Below are 20,306 nucleotides of genomic sequence, written 5' to 3' on the forward strand. Positions count from 1 at the left end.
GCATACACCTATATTCTGTGACAGAGAAACAACAGTCTACTGTGGATGTATGTATGTAACATGGCGAGAAAAACGAATCTTGCCAGTTTACCAGACGGACAGCCGAGGGAAGAAAGCCGTTCCAGAATCTGGAAATCCTGCTAGGAACTACCAGATTAACCGGGGTTTGCTGAATAAAGAATCAGCGCAAGATTTAGCCGAGTTCACGCGGGACACTAAACCAAATGCGAGGAACCCATTACGGCTGCCCTTGATGGAGCCCAGTGGGTGGCAGGGAAGAGACGATCGATTTTAAGCCTATTAATTGATTTTTTTCGGAAGGAAAACGGATGGCAAGGAAAAAGGATCAGACGGCTGATTTAATTAGACCGACAATGCAGGGGCTAATGATGGATTAAGCCTCAAGCCTTTTCTCGGCGCGTTTTCTTCACATGGCTGGGAAGAAAAACATCTCCCTGTATCCGTGCAGAGCCTGAAACTTCGCTGCTGAATTATGCACCCCTGTACAGCTAGTTCTCAATTTACAACAGTTCATTTAGTGACTGTTTCACATTACAACGTCATTGAAAAAAAGGGACTTACGGCCTTTTCCCCTATCTTTAAACATTCATTAGATTATAGGATAAAATAGAAAATAGAAAAATGAAGGCATGTTGGGTTAGGGCAGTGGTTCCCAAACTTGGCAACTTTAAGACTTGTGGACTTCAACTCCCAGAATTCTCCAGCCGAGAGCTGGCTGGAGAATTCTGGGAGTTGAAGTCCACAAGTCTTAAAGTTGCCAAGTTTGGGAACCACTGGGTTAGGGTTAGAAAAAGCTTTGATTGGCTTCTCCCTCTGTTGTAAAATAAAGCCTTAACATCACACTACAACTTTTTACTTTTCCATAATAGCAATGGCGCTTAGAGCAATAGCAATACCAATAGCAGTTAGACTTATATAGCGCTTCATAGGGCTTTCAGTCCTCTCTAAGCGGTTTACAGAGTCAGCATATTGCCCCCAACACTCTGGGTCCTCATTTCACCCACCTCGGAAGGATGAAAGGCTGAGTCAACCTTGAGCCGGTGAGATTTGAACCGCCGAACTGCAGATAGCAGTCAGCTGAAGTGGCCTGCAGTATTGCACTCTAACCACTGCGCCACCTCGGCTCTTGCTAGACATATAACAGTTCATATTGCTTTTATAGCCCTCTCTAAACGGTTTACAGAGTCAGCCTCTTGCCCCCAACAATTTGGGTCTCCATTTTACCCACCTTGGAAGGACGGAAGGCTAAGTCAACCTTGAGCCAGTCAGGATCGAACCGCTGACTGTGGGCAGAATCAACCTGCAATACTGCATTCTAACCACTATGCTGCAACAGCTCATGGAAGGAAGGGAAGGAAGAAAGGAAGGAAGGAAGGAAGGAAGGAAGGAAGGAAGGAAGGAAGGAAGGAAGGAAGGAAGGAAGGAAGGAAGGAAAGGAAGGAAAGGAAAGCAAGGAAGGAAGGAAGGAAGGGAAAGAAGGAAAGGAAGGGAAGGAAGGAAGGAAGGAAGGAAGGAAGGAAGGAAGGAAGGAAGGAAGGAAGGAAAAAATAAATAGCAATACCACTTAGACTTATCTACCGCTTCACAGTGCTTTACAGCCTTCTCTAAGCAGTTTACAGTGTGAGCCTCTTGTCCTAATTTTACCCACATCAGAAGAATGGAAGGCTGAGTCAACCTTGAGCCTGATGAGATTCGAACTGCCAAATTGGAGGCAGACAGCAGTCAGCAGAAGTAGCCAGCAGTACTGTACTCTAACCACTGCGCCACCAGGGCTCATAATAGGAGCCGAGGTGGCGCAGTGGTTAGGGTGCAGCACTGCAGGCCACTTCAGCTGACTGCTATCTGCAGTTCAGCGGTTCTAATCTCACCGGCTCAAGGTTGACTCAGCCTTCCATCCTTCCGAGGTGGGTGAAATGAGGACTCGAACTGTGGGGGCAATTTGCTGACTCAATTTGCTAAAAATCTGTAAACCGCTTAGAGAGGACTGAAAGCCCTATGAAGCAGTATATAAGTCAAATAAATGAATGAATGAATGAATGAATGAATGAATGAATGAATGAATGAATGAATAAATAAATAAATAAATAAATAAATAAATAAATAAATAAATAAATAAAGTAAACTAGCCATTTCTATAAAAACGAATCAACCTAATCAGTAAAAGCCAAAATCAAAAGTTTCATTTCCCCCCCCCCCACCTCGAGCACAAAGTCCAGAAGTGGTTTCCATGCAGCCACAAAAGTACTTATATTCTTTTCTTTGATCAAAATCATTTAGCCATTTCTGCCAACTCCCATCAGCTCCTGTAGCCATTCATCCATGGTGGGAATCGAAATTGTCCTTCCATTTTTTGTGCCTACAGTACTTATGACCATGTTTCACACTTAAAACTGTTGAAGCATTTCCTCCTCCTCCTCTCTGCAGACTCCACTCCCTTCTAGCACAGATGATGTTACCTAGTTGGATAATAAAACATCTGCAAGAAAACAGCCAAGCTCAGAGAGCACCAAGGACCCCACAGTCGTCGTCCTCCTCCTCCTCCTCCTCCTCCTCCTCCTCCTCCTCCTCCTCCTCCTCCTCCTCCTCTCTGCAAGCACTACTCCCTTCTAGAACTGATGATGTTACCTAGTTGGATAATAAAACATCTGCAAGAAAACAGCCAAGCTCAGAGAGCACCAAGGACCCCACAATGATCCTCCTCCCTTCTGGCCTTGCAGACGTTACCCTCCCTCCATCCTAGCTGGAGGTGCCACCACTCCAAGGCAGCTGCTAGCCAGCACCACGTCCTGCAATCGAAAAGGTGCGGCGTTGGCGAAGGCACCAAGCAGACGTCCTCGCAGGGCCTCCTTCCTTCACTCGCAAACTTTCCCTTTTCCTCAACAGAGTGACGACATCAACAAAGTGGCCAAGGCAGCGAAGATCGTGGAGCGGATGGTCAACCAGAACACTTTTGATGACATCGCTCAAGGTGAGGACCCGGAGGGGCTGGCTGGGACGCTGCCTGAAAGAGGCACCCTTCTTCCACCAGGGGTGCCTTTTCTCAAGAGGCAACCGGACTCTCGTTCTTCTTTTGAAGATGTTTCTCTTCTCATCCAAGGAGCTTCTTCAGCTCTGACTGGATAGTGGGGAAGGGAAGGATTTATACTCCATGCGGACAGCTGGGCATTTGCATCCTTTTAGAGGCCACTTGGAGCCTTCCTGGAACTGCTGAAAGGACCGTGTTGTAGACTGGAGATACATGATGTCATATCCCTCCCCCTCTGTTGAAAGGGGGCTGTCCAATTTGGATAGAGATAGCAATAGCAATAGCAATAGCAATAGCAGTAGACTTATATACCGCTTCATAGGCCTTTCAGGCCTCTCTAAGCGGTTTACAGAGAGTCAGCATATTGCCCCCAACAATCTGGGTCCTCATTTTACCCACCTCGGAAGGATGGAAGGCTGAGTCAACCCTGAGCCGGTGAGATTTGAACCGCTGACCTGCTGATCTAGCAGTAGCCTGCAGTGCTGCTTTTAACCACTGCGCCACCTTGGCTCTACAGACTTTTAGCTATGCTAAATGAAGACCCTTGGAATGGTGTGGGAGTAGGAATGGGTTTCTAGAGGAAAAAAATTGCAGACTACAGGAACCATTTGCACCACTCGGGTGACCCTGAGGACAGAGATAAACCTCCAAGTGGCCTCAAGGACCCTCTAAAAGGATGCAAATGACCAGCTGCCTGCAAGGAGTATCAATCCTTCCCTTCCCCACCATCCAGTCAGAGCTGAAGAAGCTTCTTGGGTGAGAAGAGAAACATCTTCAAAAGAAAAAACCAGAAAGTCCATTCGCCTCTTGAAAAAGGCACCTTTGGGACAACCCTGAAACTGGATGACGGAGGATCTCCAGAGGCTTTGGCTTGTCCTGGCTGCCTTCTTTGGCTCCGAGGAGCCCCACCTTCCATTTCCAGTCTTCCCTGATGTCGGTCGTAAGGGTGGATAGCTGCAGGGACCAAGTCCTGAGCAGCTTCTGAGAGGTCCACCCTAACTAGGAAAGGCCATTAAGCAACTGGTTTTACCTCTATATTCCTTCAAAGTCTTTTTTTTTAATATATAAATTTTTATTTTAAACACATAAGCACATCAACAGAGACAAACACATAACTTAAAAACAACATAGGAACAATAAGTTCCATCGTATATCATACCGCAGTTCCGAATCGGTTTCTTTGCTGTTAGTGTTTTCCCTTCTATACATTTCTATACATTTCTGCGCGGGAGGTGCGCGCACACAGTAGTGTGCATGTATGCTCGGTGGAGCTGAGTTGGGGCGACGGCTCGGGTGCCCGCAGAGAGGGCTCCTGTGCCACCTGTGGCACCCATGCCATGGCTTCACCGTCACAGGCCCACATCATTTGTTCGTTGAAGTTGCGCAGTCATAATTGGCCCACCTTTTTTTTTTAATGTTTTTTAATTTTAATTTAAAACAGGTACAGCATCTTTCTTTACATCTGTAGAAAATGTGTCAATCAATTACAGATAAGTTTTGGTACATCTCCTCCACAGTCAACCAACATAACTCATATTAACTCAAGCATTATTATATATCCATTTTCATTTAACTGTAATTATTATTTAGAAATATTAATAAAAGTAATAATCTTGAACAGTACCTGCCCACACCGGTGGGAAAAGAAAAAAAAAAAGGGCAAATAAAAATAAAAATAAAAATAAAAAATAAAAAATAAAAATAATACAAAAAAAGACAAAAAGGACAAGAGACAAGGCAGGAAAACAAAACAAAACACAGGTGTCTATTATATAAAAAAAAAGAAGTATATCAACTGGTTACAACATGCTTTGGTGCTTCTCTTCCATTAACTCATATTAATTCAAATATCTTAACTCGAATATTTACCATATCAACATCATTATATCTCCAGTTTTAATTACCTATGGTTATTTAAACATCCTTCATCCTTAACTATGCCAAAGAATTAATCCATAACACATGCTGACAATTCATTTACTTTTTTGTAAAATCCTCTATTATCATCAAATCCTCATGTCCTATTTTAGCTGAACATCCATAATATTTAATTATATCATATATCATAACATTTTCCCAGTATTGATTAACATTTGATTGTATGTATTTTATTTAGTTTTTTTAATAGTGATAATTATTGTAGTTAATACTCTTTATGTATAATCTAAAAATGTTTTCTCATATCCAATTGTTAGTTATCATATCAACTCCACATTATATACATTACTATCAATATCAATTATTGTTCAACTATATCTGTTACAAAAAAGAGCAATTAGGTTTAGCTAGTTTTCAATTGTATTCTTCAATCTATCAGCCAGTTCCAAATTATATATATTACTATCCATATCAGTTATTATTCAGCTATATCTATTACACATTAAGGTAATCAGATTTAGCTAATTTTAAATTGCGTTCTTCCATCTGTCAGCCGGTGTCTCCCCAATAGCAAAATCTTCTCAAACCAATTGCCACGCGTTGGATAAATTTACCAAATGTTTTCATAAGCAAATCCAGACAAAGATATCTTCGCACCTTTGGACTCTGAATGTCAATGATGAAATAATAACGTTGTCCCGGGCTTGTAAAATTTTCCAAATTAACTTTAATTCTCAAGGGTGGATTTTCCATTCCTCCTGCACTCTGTCTCTTTAAATGAGTCTTCTTTATAGCTCCCCCCCTCCTTTCTTCCACTGAGATAGACCAGACACCATTTCTCACATTTTCCATTTGTATTTCAGGAACATTTAAACATTCAACGATCTCAGTTTTTACTTCATATTTTAAAATCAGATGATCCAATTTTCTTTCCAGCCTCTGATAAGAATCAAAAAGCTCTCTACATGCGGAAAAAAGAATCTGAAATGAAATCTTAGAGGTATTTTGAGACGCCATGATGTGTCGCAGTTAAAAATTGCAAGCTCTTTTTTTCCCCACAGACTTCGAAGCACTTTTCTTAGTCTCTTGCAGGCTGTGCAATCTTATCTGATCGTAAACAGAGCCAAGTAATAAAGTAATAAAAATGTCGAATCGTGACGGGCTAATTAGTAGAAAATAAATTTTACGATCCACTTAGGGAGAGTCAGAGGGGGGAGGATGTCAAGGAGTTTCTTGAAGCATTTAAGAAGTAAAGTAGCCACCAGCCATAAATCCATTAAAAAAAACCAATTCGCCGCTAAATTTTCCTATTCTTTGGTTTCAGTTAGCTTAAGCTTTTAACGCGGACAGTCTCTCTTGGATAATAAAATCAGCTTACCAGATGACATCACTTCTACCATTCTTAGGGGCAACCTGCAGTTTCAGTTAGCACGCAGCTAATCCAGAAAGGAATTGGCACGAGGAGTTACCCCCCCCCAGAGACTTGCGGGTGTCTCTGAGGTCCTGGGTCTCTCCTCACCTTCACTGTCGTCTCTGGGACAGCTAGAGTTCAAAGAACCCATCCAAAAATCCTTCGGTATAGAGGAATTTCAGGAGTAGCCTGAAACTCCATCTTCTCACTGCTAAGCCCCGCCTTCTTCCGTAATTGGCCCACCTTAATCCCCTTAAATTTGGTTTGTGCAATAATTTGTGTCAGCACTCCTTCATTGAGTAATTAGGAAAGAAAACCACAAGACTCCATTGATAGAAATCAAGTGTACTTTTACTAATTATAAATGATCAGAAGCGTAGCAAAGCGAAGACTGATTATTTAGGCGCGAAAGCAAGTGATATATAGAATAACCCATTCCCCACCCCTTGGCATCCCAGCTACAGTCCAATCATAATTCTCCCAAGTGTCAGGTGCGAGATAGCTTCGAAAGGCATCACCCAGATGGAATGTCGGTGCCGTTTGGCCTTGGCGGGAAACCTCCTCCGCATGCGCAGTAAGACAGGCAGCAGAAACTCCAGAATCTTCTCCAGCACAATTAGTAGTCCCCTCCCAAATACCATGCCCCCCCTCCCCGTTTCAATGGCAGCCGAAGCAGCAGCAAAGCAGAGGCTGACAATTTGCTAAATGCAGAATTAAAAACGGCTTTCGCCTTTTTGCTAGATTTCAAGTACTTCGAAGACGCCTCCGACGAGTATCGGGACAACATGGGGACGCTGCTGCCCCTCTGGAAGTTCCAGTACGACAAGGCCAAGCGCCTGGCCGTCACCGCCCTCTCCTGGTGAGTGCCTGCTCTGCAGGTGTCAGGGAGGGGCGCCCTCTGAAAATCCATGGGAATGAGAAATAGAAAACCTTCACTCCTAACGTTGTATTTGTTATGCACACTTTTTCCTTTCTTTTTTTTTCCTGGGTCAGGTTTGTAGGTTTGGTTTTATTATATCTGTTTACTTTGTGTTTTATCTTTGCGGGGGGGGGGGGAGAAAACGAAGGAGAATATTTATAGCTCGGGGTTGAAATGAAATGAAGGCTCCTTGGTGCTCTCTGAGCTTGGTTGGTTTCCTTGCAGAAGTTTCATAACCCAACTAGGAAACGTCATCAGTGCTAGAAGGGAGGGAGATTTGTGGAGAGGAGGAGGAGGAAGAGAGGAGGACTGTGGGGTCGCTGGTGCTCTCTAAGCGTGGTTGTTTCATGCAGATGTTTCATAACCAAACTAGGGAGCATCTTCAGTGCTAAAAGGGAGGAAAGTTTATGGACTGGAGGAGGGGGAGGAGGAGGAGGAGGAGGAGGAGGAGGAGGAGGAGGAGGAGGAGGAGGAGGAGGAGGAGGAGGAGGAGGACTGTGAGATCCTTTGTACTCCCTAAGCTGGGTGGTTTTCTTGCAGACTTTTCATGACCCAACTAGGGAACATCATCAGTGCTAGAACGGAGGGGGGTTTGTGGAGAGGAGGAGGAAGAGAGGATTTTGGTTTTGGTTTTTTGGTTTTATTAGCATTTGTAGGCCGCCCTTTTCCCTGAGGGGACTCAGGGCGGCTCACAGAAAACCAGGGAGGGGGGAATACAACATTAAGACAACAACACATAATAAAATAGTAAGCAACATCCATTCATCATTCGGGCGGGGTAGCGATTCTTATCCCCAGGCCTGACGGGCGAGCCAGTTCTTCAAGGCTATGCGGAAGGCCTGGACGGTGGAGAGGGTACGAATCTCCACGGGGAGCTCGTTCCAAAGGGTCGGGGCTACTGCTGAGAAGGCCCTCCTCCTTGTAGTTGCCAGCCGACACTGGGAGGATTGTGGGGTCACTGATGCTCTCTAAGAGTGGTTTTCATGCAGATGTTTCATAACCAAACTAGGGAGCATCTTCAGTGCTAAAAGGGAGGAAAGTTTGTGGACAGGAGGAGGAGGAGGAGGAGGAGGAGGAGGAGGAGGAGGAGGAGGAGGAGGAGGAAGGGGAGGACTGTGAGATCCTTGCTACTCCCTAAGCTTGGTTGTTTTCATGCAGATGTTTCATAACCCAACTAGGAAACGTCATCAGTGCTAGAAGGGAGGGCGATTTGTGGAGAGGAGGAGGAGGAAGAGAGGAGGACTGTAGGGTCACTTATGCTCTCTAAGTGTGGTTTTCATGCAGATGTTTCATAACCCAACTAGGAAACGTCATCAGTGCTAAAAGGGAGGAAAGTTTGTGGACTGGAGGAGGAGGAGGAGGAGGAGGAGGAGGAGGAGGAGGAGGAGGAGGAGGAGGAGGAGGAGGAGGAGGAGGTGGTGGTGGTGGTGGTAGAGGAGGAGGAGGAGGAATGTGAGATCCTTGCTACTCCCTAAGCTTGGTGGTTTTCTTGCAGACTTTTCATGACCCAACTAGGGAACATCATCAGTGCTAGAACGGAGGGGGGTTTGTGGAGAGAAGGAGGAGTAGAGGAAGGGAGGAAGGCACAAGAATAAGCAGGACTGTGGGATCTTCGGTGCTCTCTGAGCCTGGTGGTTTTCTTACACTCAACTCGGTAACATCATCAATGCTGGAATGGAGAGGGGTTTATGGAGAGGAGGAGGAAGAGGATGATTGTGGGTTGAAATGAAGGGTTTTTGATTCTCTCTGAGCTTGGTAGTTTTCTTACAGACATTTCATGGCCCAACTCATCCGTGCTAGAAGGGAGTGTGGTTTGTGGAGAGGAGGAGGGTGGAGATGTTTAGCCAGTTTTAGAAAATACACTTTTCCCAAAGGGTTTCCACAGTTTTGGACATTACTGTACATCATAACAGATGAATAAATGTACACTACTACCAATAGTAGATTCTTTCAACGTGGTAAAAGTTACAAGCAGAACACAAACAGGAGATAACAGCTGGTTTCATCTCAGAGTTCAGAGCTGCCAGTGTCTCATTTCCAGCACAGAGCTTAATACAGACAAGACTGGTTTCAGTTTCAATTCTCAGCACAGACTCTGTTTAAGCTCCCATTGGCTGGCTTAGTTGCTATGCCTATTCATTGGCTGGCCTTGTTCCCAGGTCTCTCCCAGTCATGAATATTCTAACAAAAATATATCTGCAACACACTAAAAAATATTGTCCTGTTGGGAGCAATGTCCTTCTGGGTTCACTTCCACTGGAAACGTGGAGGCTGCTTGGAAAGATGGTTTAATGATGGACAGGATGACATGGCTTGAGCTCCTGGACAGAAAAGGGGGATCAGATGCTTCCAGATGTTGGGTGAAGAAGAATGCCCTCTCTGGCCTTTGATCTTGATCTTGTCTTCTGATTGGTCGTCAGACTCCCATGGGGCCATGCAGGGTCAACCCTCTAGGCTGTGTTTTGAGTCCAAGTTTGGTTGAGCCTTGCTTCTTCCCAGGTGCCCTGTGATGAGAAAGGGCTAATCCTATCCTGCCTTAATCTCATCACCCTGGAGCTGAAGGGGGGAGATCTTTGTTATGTAGAATAGACTGGCCCAGGCTTTTTAATGGCCCATTAACAAAGGGGGGGGGGTATTAAGAGTGAGCCTGTTTCCTGCCTAAAAACACGTTTCTCCCTTTTCACATCCAGGGAAATATAATATTCGGCCTTTTTAATATTTCCCAGCATATTTCATTTTTTTTAGGAGAGGGTGCTGGGTGCTAACTTCCTACCGTCCCAAGTCTGGAAGGCTGACAGTTGACATCTCTTTTGCCTTGCAGGAACCCCAAGTACAAAGACTCCTTTCTCGTTGGACACGGCTCCTGTAAGTTGTGACTCTCAGCTACGTTATGCCAACCCTTGACGATCATCAAATCGGGAGTTTCCGTCCTGTTGTTTCATTTTTTTTTCCCTCCTGGATTCTGCAGCCTGACTTTTACATCTCGAGGGACTTTTGTCTCTCTCGGTTGCGTTTCAATGCCACGTGAGCTGGTTGCCCACATGTGAGCCAAGGTGGCGCAGTGGTTAAATGCAGCACTGCAGGCTACTGCTAGATCAGCAGTTCAGCGGTTCAAATCTCACCGGCTCAGGGTTGACTCAGCCTTCCATCCTTCCGAGGTGGGTAAAATGAGGACCCAGATTGTTGGGGGCAATATGCTGACTCTCTGTAAACCGCTTAGAGAGGCCTGAAAGGCCTATGAAGCGGTATATAAGTCTACTGCTATTGCTATTGCCCGGCCAGGCGCCTTTCCTGATTGTCTTCTTTCCAGTTGTGGCAAGGGGAAAGATTTGCAGCAACAACCGTCAATTAGAACAGAACTGGAAGGGACCTTGGAGGTCTTCTAGTCCAACCCCGTTGCTCAAGCGGGAGACCCTATCATTCCAGAGAAGTGTCTGCCCAGGCTCTTCTTAAACGTGACCCGTCAAAACCGCGGTCCACAAAAGCGCGCTCGACGAAAGCGCGCATTTGACGTCATCACAGCGCGACGAAAAAAATTAAAAATTGAAATAAAAATAAAATTAAAGCAAGCCGATTCACATAAAGGTAAGGGTTAGGTTTAGGGTTAGGGTTAGGGTTAGGTTAAGGGTTAGGGTTAGGTTTAGAGCGTTAGGGTTATGTTTAGCGTTAGGTTAAGGGTTAGCATTAGGTTTAGCGTTAGGTTAAGGGTTAGGTTTAGGGTTAGATTTAGGGTTAGGTTTAGGGTTAGGTTAAGGGTTAGGATTAGGGTTAGATTTAGGGTTAGGTTAAGGGTTAGGTTTAGGGTTAGGTTTAGGGTTAGGTTAAGGGTTAGATTTAGGGTTAGGTTAAGGGTTAGGTTTAGGGTTAGGGTTAGGTTAAGGGTTAGGTTAAGGGTTAGGTTTAGGGTTAGGTTTAGGGTTAGGTTAAGGGTTAGGATTAGGGTTAGATTTAGGGTTAGGTTAAGGGTTAGGTTTAGGGTTAGGTTTAGGGTTAGGTTAAGGGTTAGATTTAGGGTTAGGTTAAGGGTTAGGTTTAGGGTTAGGGTTAGGTTAAGGGTTAGGTTAAGGGTTAGGTTTAGGGTTAGGTTAAGGGTTAGGTTTAGGGTTAGATTTAGGGTTAGGTTAAGGGTTAGGTTTAGGGTTAGATTTAGGGTTAGGTTAAGGGTTAGGTTTAGGGTTAGATTTAGGGTTAGGTTAAGGGTTAGATTTAGGGTTAGGTTAAGGGTTAGGTTTAGGGTTAGGGTTAGGGTTAGGTTAAGGGTTAGGTTAAGGGTTAGGTTTAGGGTTAGGTTAAGGGTTAGATTTAGGGTTAGGTTAAGGGTTAGGTTTAGGGGTTAGATTTAGGGTTAGGTTAAGGGTTAGGTTTAGGGTTAGATTTAGGGTTAGGTTAAGGGTTAGTTAGGGTTAGGTTTAGGGTTAGGTTAAGGGTTAGGTTAAGGGTTAGGTTTAGGGTTAGGTTTAGGGTTAGGTTTGGGGGGGGTTAGGGTAAGGTTTTCGCTTTATTTTTACACTTTCCGATCACAGCGCGATGTTTTCGTCGCGCTGTGATGACGTCAAATGCGCGCTTTCGTCAACCGCGATTTTGTCGTCCGCGGTTTTTGTGGTGGAACCCTTCTTAAAAGCCTCCATTCACGGAGCACCCACAACCTCTGGTGGCAAGCAGTTCCCCTGGTTAATTGTCCTCACTGTTAGGAAGTTTTTCCTTAGTTCTAGATTGCTTCTCTCCTTGGTTAGTTTCCGCCCATTGCTTCTTGTCCTACCCTCAGGTGCCTTGGAGAATAGCTTGACCCCCACTTCTACTTCTGCCTCAAATATTGGAACACTCCAGTCATGTCACACCTGGATTTGCACGCTGCAAAGGCTGTAACACAAAAAAGGAGTTTTGCAGCACTGCATCCCTGAGGAATCAAGTTTAACTGAACAACTACACAAACTAACAGACATACACAAAGGGTTCCTGAGGTCTTTCCTTCCCCTAGAGTTTTTCTCATTCTCAAGTCAATCAATCAGAATAGATCCCGAAGGTTGGTTGGTTGGTTGGTTGGTTTATGGGTTTTGTATGCCGCCCACTCCCGAAGGACTCCAGGCGGCTCACAATAAACAGGGGAGGGAATAAATAAGACATAATAAAGAAGGGACCTCGGAGGTCTTCTAGTCCATCCCCTGCTCAACCAGGAGGCCCCATGCCACTCAAAATAGGCGGCTATGCAATCTCTTCTTAGAAACCTCCAGTGATGAGGCACCCACAACTTCTGGTGGCAAGCAGTTCCACTGGAGAATTGTCCTCAGTTTCTCCTTAATTCCAAGTTGCTTCTCTCCTTGATTAGTTTCCATCCATTAGTTTAGTTTAGTTTAGTTTTCCTTTATTTGTATGCCGCCCTTTTCCCCGGGGGGACTCAGGGCGGCTCACAATTCAGAAGGGTGGGGGGGCAAGACAAACAGTATTCCAAACATGGAGACAATACAACATATTAAAAGAAGGCACAACAGACACACAATTCGGGTGGGGTTAAAATCTTAACCCCAGGCCAGCCGGGACAGCCAGATCTTTAAAGCGGCGCGGAAGGATTGGAGGGTGGTGAGGGTCCGAATCTCCACGGGGAGTTCGTTCCAGAGGGTCGGAGCAGCCACCGAGAAGGCTCTCCTCCATTGCTTCTTGTCCTGCCTTTGGCTGCTTTGGAAAATAAGTTGACCCCCCCCCCCTCTTCTTTGGGGCAGCCCCTCAAAAAATACACGAATACTGCCGTTGTTCGAGAGGTTTTACGGATATATAGCTCAATATTTGAGTCATATCTTATATTTAGCTCAGCATTTGAGATGTACAATGGCTGATTACACAAAGCTTCCTCAGGATGTCATCATTAGCTAAAACCTCTTGATTGCGGTCCCGAATTAGCCTCTGCAAATCAAACAACAAATCTGTCAATGCGGCCGCTGGTACAAATACATTTTCGAAACCGAAAACCTGAGCCGTGTGTGGCCAGGTGTGCAAAACGGATAGCCCTCGTTAGATTACACCTCTCCCCCAACAAAGGTGTGGGGGGGGGGTGGAATGGCCGACACGAGCATCAATCCTAGCTGGCCGTTTTGATTGTTGCTGAGATGTTTCATTTCTCCAATATGGTGCCTAATTTCTTTCAGGACACTTGTATGTCCATTTTGTGTTTAATTGGCCAATGGGATCCTGCACGCCGTGGCGTATTTAGAAGAAGAATAGAATAATAACAGAGTTGGAAGGGACCCTGTAGGTCATCTAGTCCAACCCCCCACCACCTTCCCCCCAACCAAGAAGGAGAACCTACACCGTTTCTGACAAATGGCAGTCCAGTCTCTTCTTGAAAGTCTCCTTTGATGATGAAGCTTCCGCAATTTCTGAATAACAATAATAACACAGCTGGAAGGGACCTTGTAGGTCATCTAGTCCAACCCCTCTGCCCCAAGGAGGAGACCCTACATCATTTCTGACAGAGGGCAGTCAGTCTCTTCTTGAAAGCCTCCAGGGATGAAGCTCCCACAACTTCCGAAGGCAACTTCTGTTCCATGGGTTGATTGTTCTCACTGTCAGGAAATTCCTCCTTATTTCTAGGTTGAATCTCTCCTGGTTCAGTTTCCATCCATTATTCCTTCTCTGGCCTTCAGGTGCGTTAACAGAATAACAGAATGTTGGTGGGACCTTGGAGGTCTTCTAGTCCAACCCCGTGCTCAGGCAGGAAACCGTAGAGCAGCTTTGGAGAAGAGGTTGACCCCTCTTCTGTGGGGCAGCCCCTCAAATACTGGAACACTGTTGTGTGTGGAGGAGGAGGAGGAGGAGGAGGAGGAGGAGGAGGAGGAGGAGGAGGAGGAGGAGGGGAAGAAGACGGGGAGAAGAAGAGGATGAGGAGGAGGGACATGGGAAGGAGGAGGAGAAAAGCAACGGTGAGGTCCTTGGTGCTCTCTGAGCCAGGTTGGTTTTCATGTTTTTCTTGCAGACGTTTCATGACCCAACTAGGTAACATCATCAGTGCTATAAGGAAGGGAGGTGTGCGGTGTAGAGGAGGAGGAGGATAATTTGAGCCTAACCTACCACCATACATATTTTTTTAATTGAAACAATTTCTTGTATGTGCAATAGACTGAGGATCCATTCTCTGGCCAAATATATTAGTATAAATGGCTTTTTTCCCCATTAGTTTGTCCTTCCATTGACTGAATTAGGAGTTTTAAAAACCTCCAGATTTTGAGCGTCGATGAGGGTATTTATTGCTTGTTATCTGCCCTTTGAATCCCTAGTCCAGTGTTTCTCAACCTTGGCCACTTGAAGATGTCTGGACTTCAACTCCCAGAATTCCCCAGCCAGCATTCGCTGGCTGGGGAATTCTGGGAGTTGAAGTCCGGACATCTTCAAGTGGCCAAGGTTGAGAAACACTGCCTTAGTCTGTCTTACAGACAAGATATTCAACCTCCTTTTTTTCTTAGGCTCCGTGTTTCTCTTCTTCAATAGTTTGAACGTTTTCAAGCCACAAGTAAAAAGAAAAGGGAAAAGAAAAAGGAAAGAAACCAAGAAAAAATACAAACACAAATACAAACAGATAAAAACACAAACAACGTAACAATATAATATAATTTTACAGCTTCCCCTATCAGCATGCAAATTCTGCTTTTGTAGTTTACCATTCGTAGATTTAAACAATTTTAATACTAATGTAATAATTACATTGCAATATGATGGTATAAGGCATATAATCAGATCTTTCTTCATATTATAATCAAAAATTTGTACAACTTTTATTTCTTCTTTTGGCTTCTATTCTCTAGGCCAAGGGTAGTCAACCTTTTTATACCTACCGCCCACTTTTGTATCTCTATTAGTAGTAAAATTTTCTAACCGCCCACCGGTTCCACAGTCATGGTGATTTATAAAGTCGGGAAGTACTTTCCCTATAAGAGCCGAGGTGGCGCAGTGGTTAGGGTGCAGCACTGCAGGCCACTTCAGTTGACTGCTATCTGCAGTTCGGCTGTTCAAATCTCACCGGCTCAAGGTTGACTCAGCCTTCCATCCTTCCAAGGTGGGTAAAATGAGGACCCAAACTGTGGGGGCAATGTGCTGACTCTATAAACCGCTTAGAGAGGGCTGAAAGCCCTATGAAGCGGTATATAAGTCTAACTGCTATTGCTATTGCTAAGTAACTTTATAAAATTTATAAAGCAGAGTTACAGCAAACCCCTACCGCCCACCATGAAAGCTGGAACGCCCACTAGTGGGCGGTAGGGACCAGGTTGACTACCACTGGTCTTGCCACTTGTACAATCGACTCTAAATTTTGTAGTAATCCAACTCTCCTCTCTCTCTCTCTTTTTGACTCCATAGTCATGCTGTCCATTTCACCACATTTGAGTATTTTCCTAATTACCATTTCATCTGGGTGTGTGTGTTTGTGTGTGTGTAGTTTTTTGTTTCCAATTTTGTGCAAAGGTGATCCTGGTGGCGGTTAGTATGTGTAATATTATATATATATATATATATGTATGTATGTATGTATGTATGTATGTATGTATGTATGTGTGTGTGTGTGTGTGTGTGTGTATATATATATATATATATATATATATATATATATATATATATATATATATATATATATATATATATATATATATATATATAATTTGTTGTATTTGTGCTGATAAATAAATAAAGGGAGACTAGTATAGATCTATTTCAAGCTATTTAGCTCTCATCAGCTAGCCATGCCCTTACTGGGATTAGAACCTGGGCTATATTACATACTAGGGAGACATCTTAGCCATTAGGCCACAGGCTCTTATCCGTTATCAGCCAGGCCAGGGTGAAAGGTATCTATTAGATTTTTACCGAAGGACAGAGAATGGAAGTAGTGATCTTCCTCCCATATTTGGGCATACCAGGGGTTGTAAAAATCTTATATATATAGGCAGGAAACCCTAGACCGTTCCAGACAAATGGCTCTCCAGCATCTTCTTAAAAAGTTCCAGTGTTGGGGCATTCACAACTTCTGGAGGCAAATTGTTCCACTGGTTAATTGTTCTCACTGTCAGGAAATTTTTCCTTAGTTCTAGGTTGCTTCTCTCTTTGATTAGTTTCCACCCATTGTTTCTTCTCCTATCTTGAGGTGCTTTGGAAATTGGGAAATTGAATCCCTTTTGTTGGATAGGGCCCCAGTGATCGTCTGTCGAGATCCTTCTGAATCTTGACTCTTATCTTCATTTTTATTTATTTAGTTTGTCAAACATGTACAAGATAACAGGTACAAGTATAAACATGGATGTGACCATAGGAAATGGGGACAGTAGGATAGGGACGGAAGGCACGCTGGTCCGCTTATGCATCCCCCCCCCCCCTTTATGGATCTCTTAGGAATGGGGTGAGGTCTACGGTAGACAGTTTAAGGTTGAAGTTTTGGGGGTTTGATGCTGTAACAATGGCAGCATTCCAGGCGTTGACCACTCTGTTGCTGGAGTCGGATTTTCTGCAATCGAGTTTGGAGCGGTTTACACCTTGAGTTTGTATCGATTGTTTGCTCCTGTATTATTGTGGTTGAAGCTGAAGTAGTCATTGACAGGTAGGACGTTGTAGCAGACAATTTTATGTACTACGCTTAGGCCAGACCGTAGTTGGGGGAGTTCTAGGTTGTCCATTCCCAAAATTTCAAGCCTGGTGGCATAAGGGATTCTGTTGGCAAAACTCTAAAGCGTTCCCTTTTCCCCCTACCTCTTTGGAGGAATAATTCTTTAAAAAACTTTTTTTTAAAATTATAAACAATTATGCACATGGACAAAGACATACACAACACTTACAAGTAACATCGGAACTTCCCATTCCTTCTTACAGCAGATATTTATCGGTGCATTTTTACAAACATTTTCCTCCCCTCTCAATCCATCTCTGTTGTGACTCAGCAGCAGTCTTCTGTGAGTCTTTTCGGATTAACGATGCAGCTGGGGCTCGTTAGTGGGTTTTGGAGATAAAAGGACAGATGCTGCCACGCCCTAGTTGCAGGAGTTAACGTTCCTTCGTGCGTTCCTTGGTTCGTACAACGTTGCTTGATCATCAGTCGTGGTTTATGTAAGATACACTTGGATAAGTGCTTTGTGTTTCCTGTAACCCTGATTCAAGGAGATACACTTGGAGAAGTGCTTTGATTTCTGTAACCCTGATTCTTAGAGACTTTGGAAGAAGTGTTTTGCTTTCGTTTTGTTCAACGTGTGTTGCCGTAAGAAAGATTTGTTTTCATTCCGTTATCTGGTCAGAGACTGTATTTATGTTATTTTTGGGCTCGAAGCCAGTCTGAGCCGACAACTGATAAAGAAAGTTCCTTTTAAGTTTGTCTGCTCGCCGTTTGTTAACGAGCCGTGAAGGGGGGGACAGAACACATCTCTATACATTTTTACACTTATCATCCTATTATTTTTTACTGCTTTGCTTATGAGTCTGTGTTTGGTTATTTGTATCAGACAGTCTTTATAATAAATACCTTTTTCTACTTTGTAAATCCTACTTTTCCTATCTTCTTATCGCTAATTCCTACTTCTTCTATAACACAAATTATATATTTTTTAGATTCTTACTTCCTATTTCTACCACCCAGCCATTTGTACCGTTTCCCACAAATTAAATAGTACTCTGTTTCCTCCTTTTCCTTGAATTTCCTTGGCCAATTTCTCCATCTCTGCCCATTCTAAGATCTAATATAATTCTTATCCAGTTACACATTTGTATGCCCCCGAACGGATGTTCGGCATAACTGCAGGCAAAAATTATGTTTCCCAGGAGGTAAAATAATAGCCCTTGGCAATCAGCCAACACTGCTATTTAAAAGTAAATCCATTTATTTCCTTGGTCTTAAATCAGCCCTCCGATGCCGCCTTCTGGATCGTTTGTGGCAGGGAGTTCTAGCACATAACCTTTTTCCGATTCCTATGGCAATGGAATGGGATCTCCCCCCCCCCCCCAATGCTAAAGCCGCATTTTTTTCCAAGCTATCTCCATAGAGGTGAACTGACAGACGACCAGAGTAGAACCGATTTTTGTCTCTGTCGTCGTCCCCCCCCAAAAGGAGGAAAACGAACAGCCCAGCATTCGACGTGAGATTGCCAGGGATAATTCTGTCAAGGCGCTGAATCTTCTTCGGTGTAGAAGGTGAAAAGGAAGGATTACAAGGCTTAAGCCCCGGGGTCTTGCATTGCTTGATGTTTTTAATTAATGAGCTGGGTGTCTATTCTAGTCTTCTAAGCCAGAGGTCTCCAACCTTGTCAACTTTAAGCCTGGCGGACTTAAACTTTCAGAATTCCCCAGCCAGCTGGCTGGGGAATTCTGGGAGTTGAAGTCCACCAGGCTTAAAGTTGACAAGATTGGAGACCCCCTGTTCTAAGCTAAAACATACGAAGATCAATTGCAGGAATTGGGTATGTCTCGTTTAATGAAAGGAAGGACATGATAGCATTGCCAGGGTTCCAAATAGCATCCAAAGTAAATCAGAGTCCAAGGCAAAATATTGCTTAAAGTCCCAATTTATGAAGAGAGCCATGTTGGCACATCTGGGAAAACCCGAATCTGAAAGCTTCCCGGTTTTCCCCACCCAGTTGAAAGTTCAAGATCTTGCCCCTCCACACCCACAAGTCCATCCCATGGTCCAATCTCCCACTGCCATGCTGGCACCTTCCACCCATCCAGTTCCGATCAGGTGCAGAGGTGCAAAGACAAAGGATGACCTTGGCTTTCTAGAAAGAATGTTGTTATGGCTGCATAGCATCTAACTCCATACAATCCCCCCCCTCCCATTTTCCCACCATAGAAAAGGCATAGTAGAATAAGTGTGGCAGGCCAAAGATCCAAAAGAAAAGATGGCTGCAGGGCTGACAAGCATCTTCCAATATTTGAGGGGCTGCCACAAAGAAGTTGGGGGGGGGTGGTGGTGTTGTCAATCTATTCTCCAAAGCATCTGAAGGCAGGACAAGGGGGAAAAAAGGATGGAAACTAACCAAGGAGCGAAGCAACCTGGAACTAAGGAGGAAGTTCCTGACAGTGAGGACAATGAACCAGTGGAACTCTTTGCCACCGGAAATTGTGGGTGCTCCAACATTGGAGGTTTTAAAGAAGAGATTAGACAACCATTTGTCGGAAATGATTCAGATTAACATTGGAGCGAGAGTCAAGAAGGAAACAATACCCCAATCATGGAACTCCCAACTCAGACAAACAATCAAGGAATAAACAATAGCCATACTAAGGAATCACCAAGAACATTTCCACCAAAACTGACTGGGTAAACCATCTGTGTATAAATGGAGAACAAACCCCACTCCCTTCTAACACTGATGATGTTACCTAGTTGGGTCATGAAATGTACAAGAAAACCACCAAGCTTGGAGAGCACCAAGGACCAAGGGACTCCTCCTCTTCCTCCTCCTCCTCTTCTTCCTCCTCTTCCTCCTCCTCCTCTTCCTCCTCCTCTTCCTCCTCCTCCTCCTCTCCACAAACCCCACTCCCTTCTAGCACTGATGTTGTTACCTAGTTGGGTCATGAAATGTCTATAAGAAAACCACCAAGGTCAGAGAGCACCAAGGACCAAGGAACTCCTCCTCTTCCTCCTCCTCCTCTTCCTCCTCCTTCTCCTCTCCACAAACCCCACTCCCTTCTAGCACTGATGTTGTTACCTAGTTGGGTCACGAAATGTCTATAAGAAAACCACCAAGGTCAGAGAGCACCAAGGACCAAGGAACTCCTCTTCCTCCTCCTACTCCTCCTCCTCTTCCTCCTCCTTCTCCTCTCCACAAACCCCACTCTCTTCTAGCACTGATGTTGTTACCTAGCTGGGTCATGAAATGTCTATAAGAAAACCACCAAGGTCAGAGAGCATCAAGCACCAAGGAACTCCTCTTCCTCCTCTTCCTCCTCCTCCTCCTCTTCCTCCTCTTCCTCCTCCTCCTCTTCCTCCTCCTCTTCCTCCTCCTCCTCCTCTCCACAAACCCCACTCTCTTCTAGCACTGATGTTGTTACCTAGCTGGGTCATGAAATGTCTATAAGAAAACCACCAA

At 44.4% G+C, this 20,306-nt stretch overlaps 1 protein-coding gene across 1 annotated transcript in view; it reads left to right on the top strand.

The window, feature by feature from the left end:
* DNAI1 (dynein axonemal intermediate chain 1) overlaps window positions 1-20,306 on the top strand; it is a gene marked incomplete in the record, with an annotated part of 116,829 nt that overhangs the window by 56,405 nt on the left and 40,118 nt on the right. Inside the window, 3 exon segments of the mRNA XM_087715288.1 lie at window positions 2,905-2,989; window positions 7,077-7,194; window positions 10,076-10,119. Coding sequence (XP_087571414.1) covers window positions 2,905-2,989; window positions 7,077-7,194; window positions 10,076-10,119 — 247 coding nt within the window.

This window comes from Thamnophis sirtalis, unplaced genomic scaffold, assembly GCF_051295495.1.
Source record: "Thamnophis sirtalis isolate CommonGarterSnake01/CBP01778 unplaced genomic scaffold, rThaSir2_p1.2 scaffold_5, whole genome shotgun sequence".
Classification (NCBI taxonomy): Eukaryota; Metazoa; Chordata; class Lepidosauria; order Squamata; family Natricidae; genus Thamnophis; species Thamnophis sirtalis.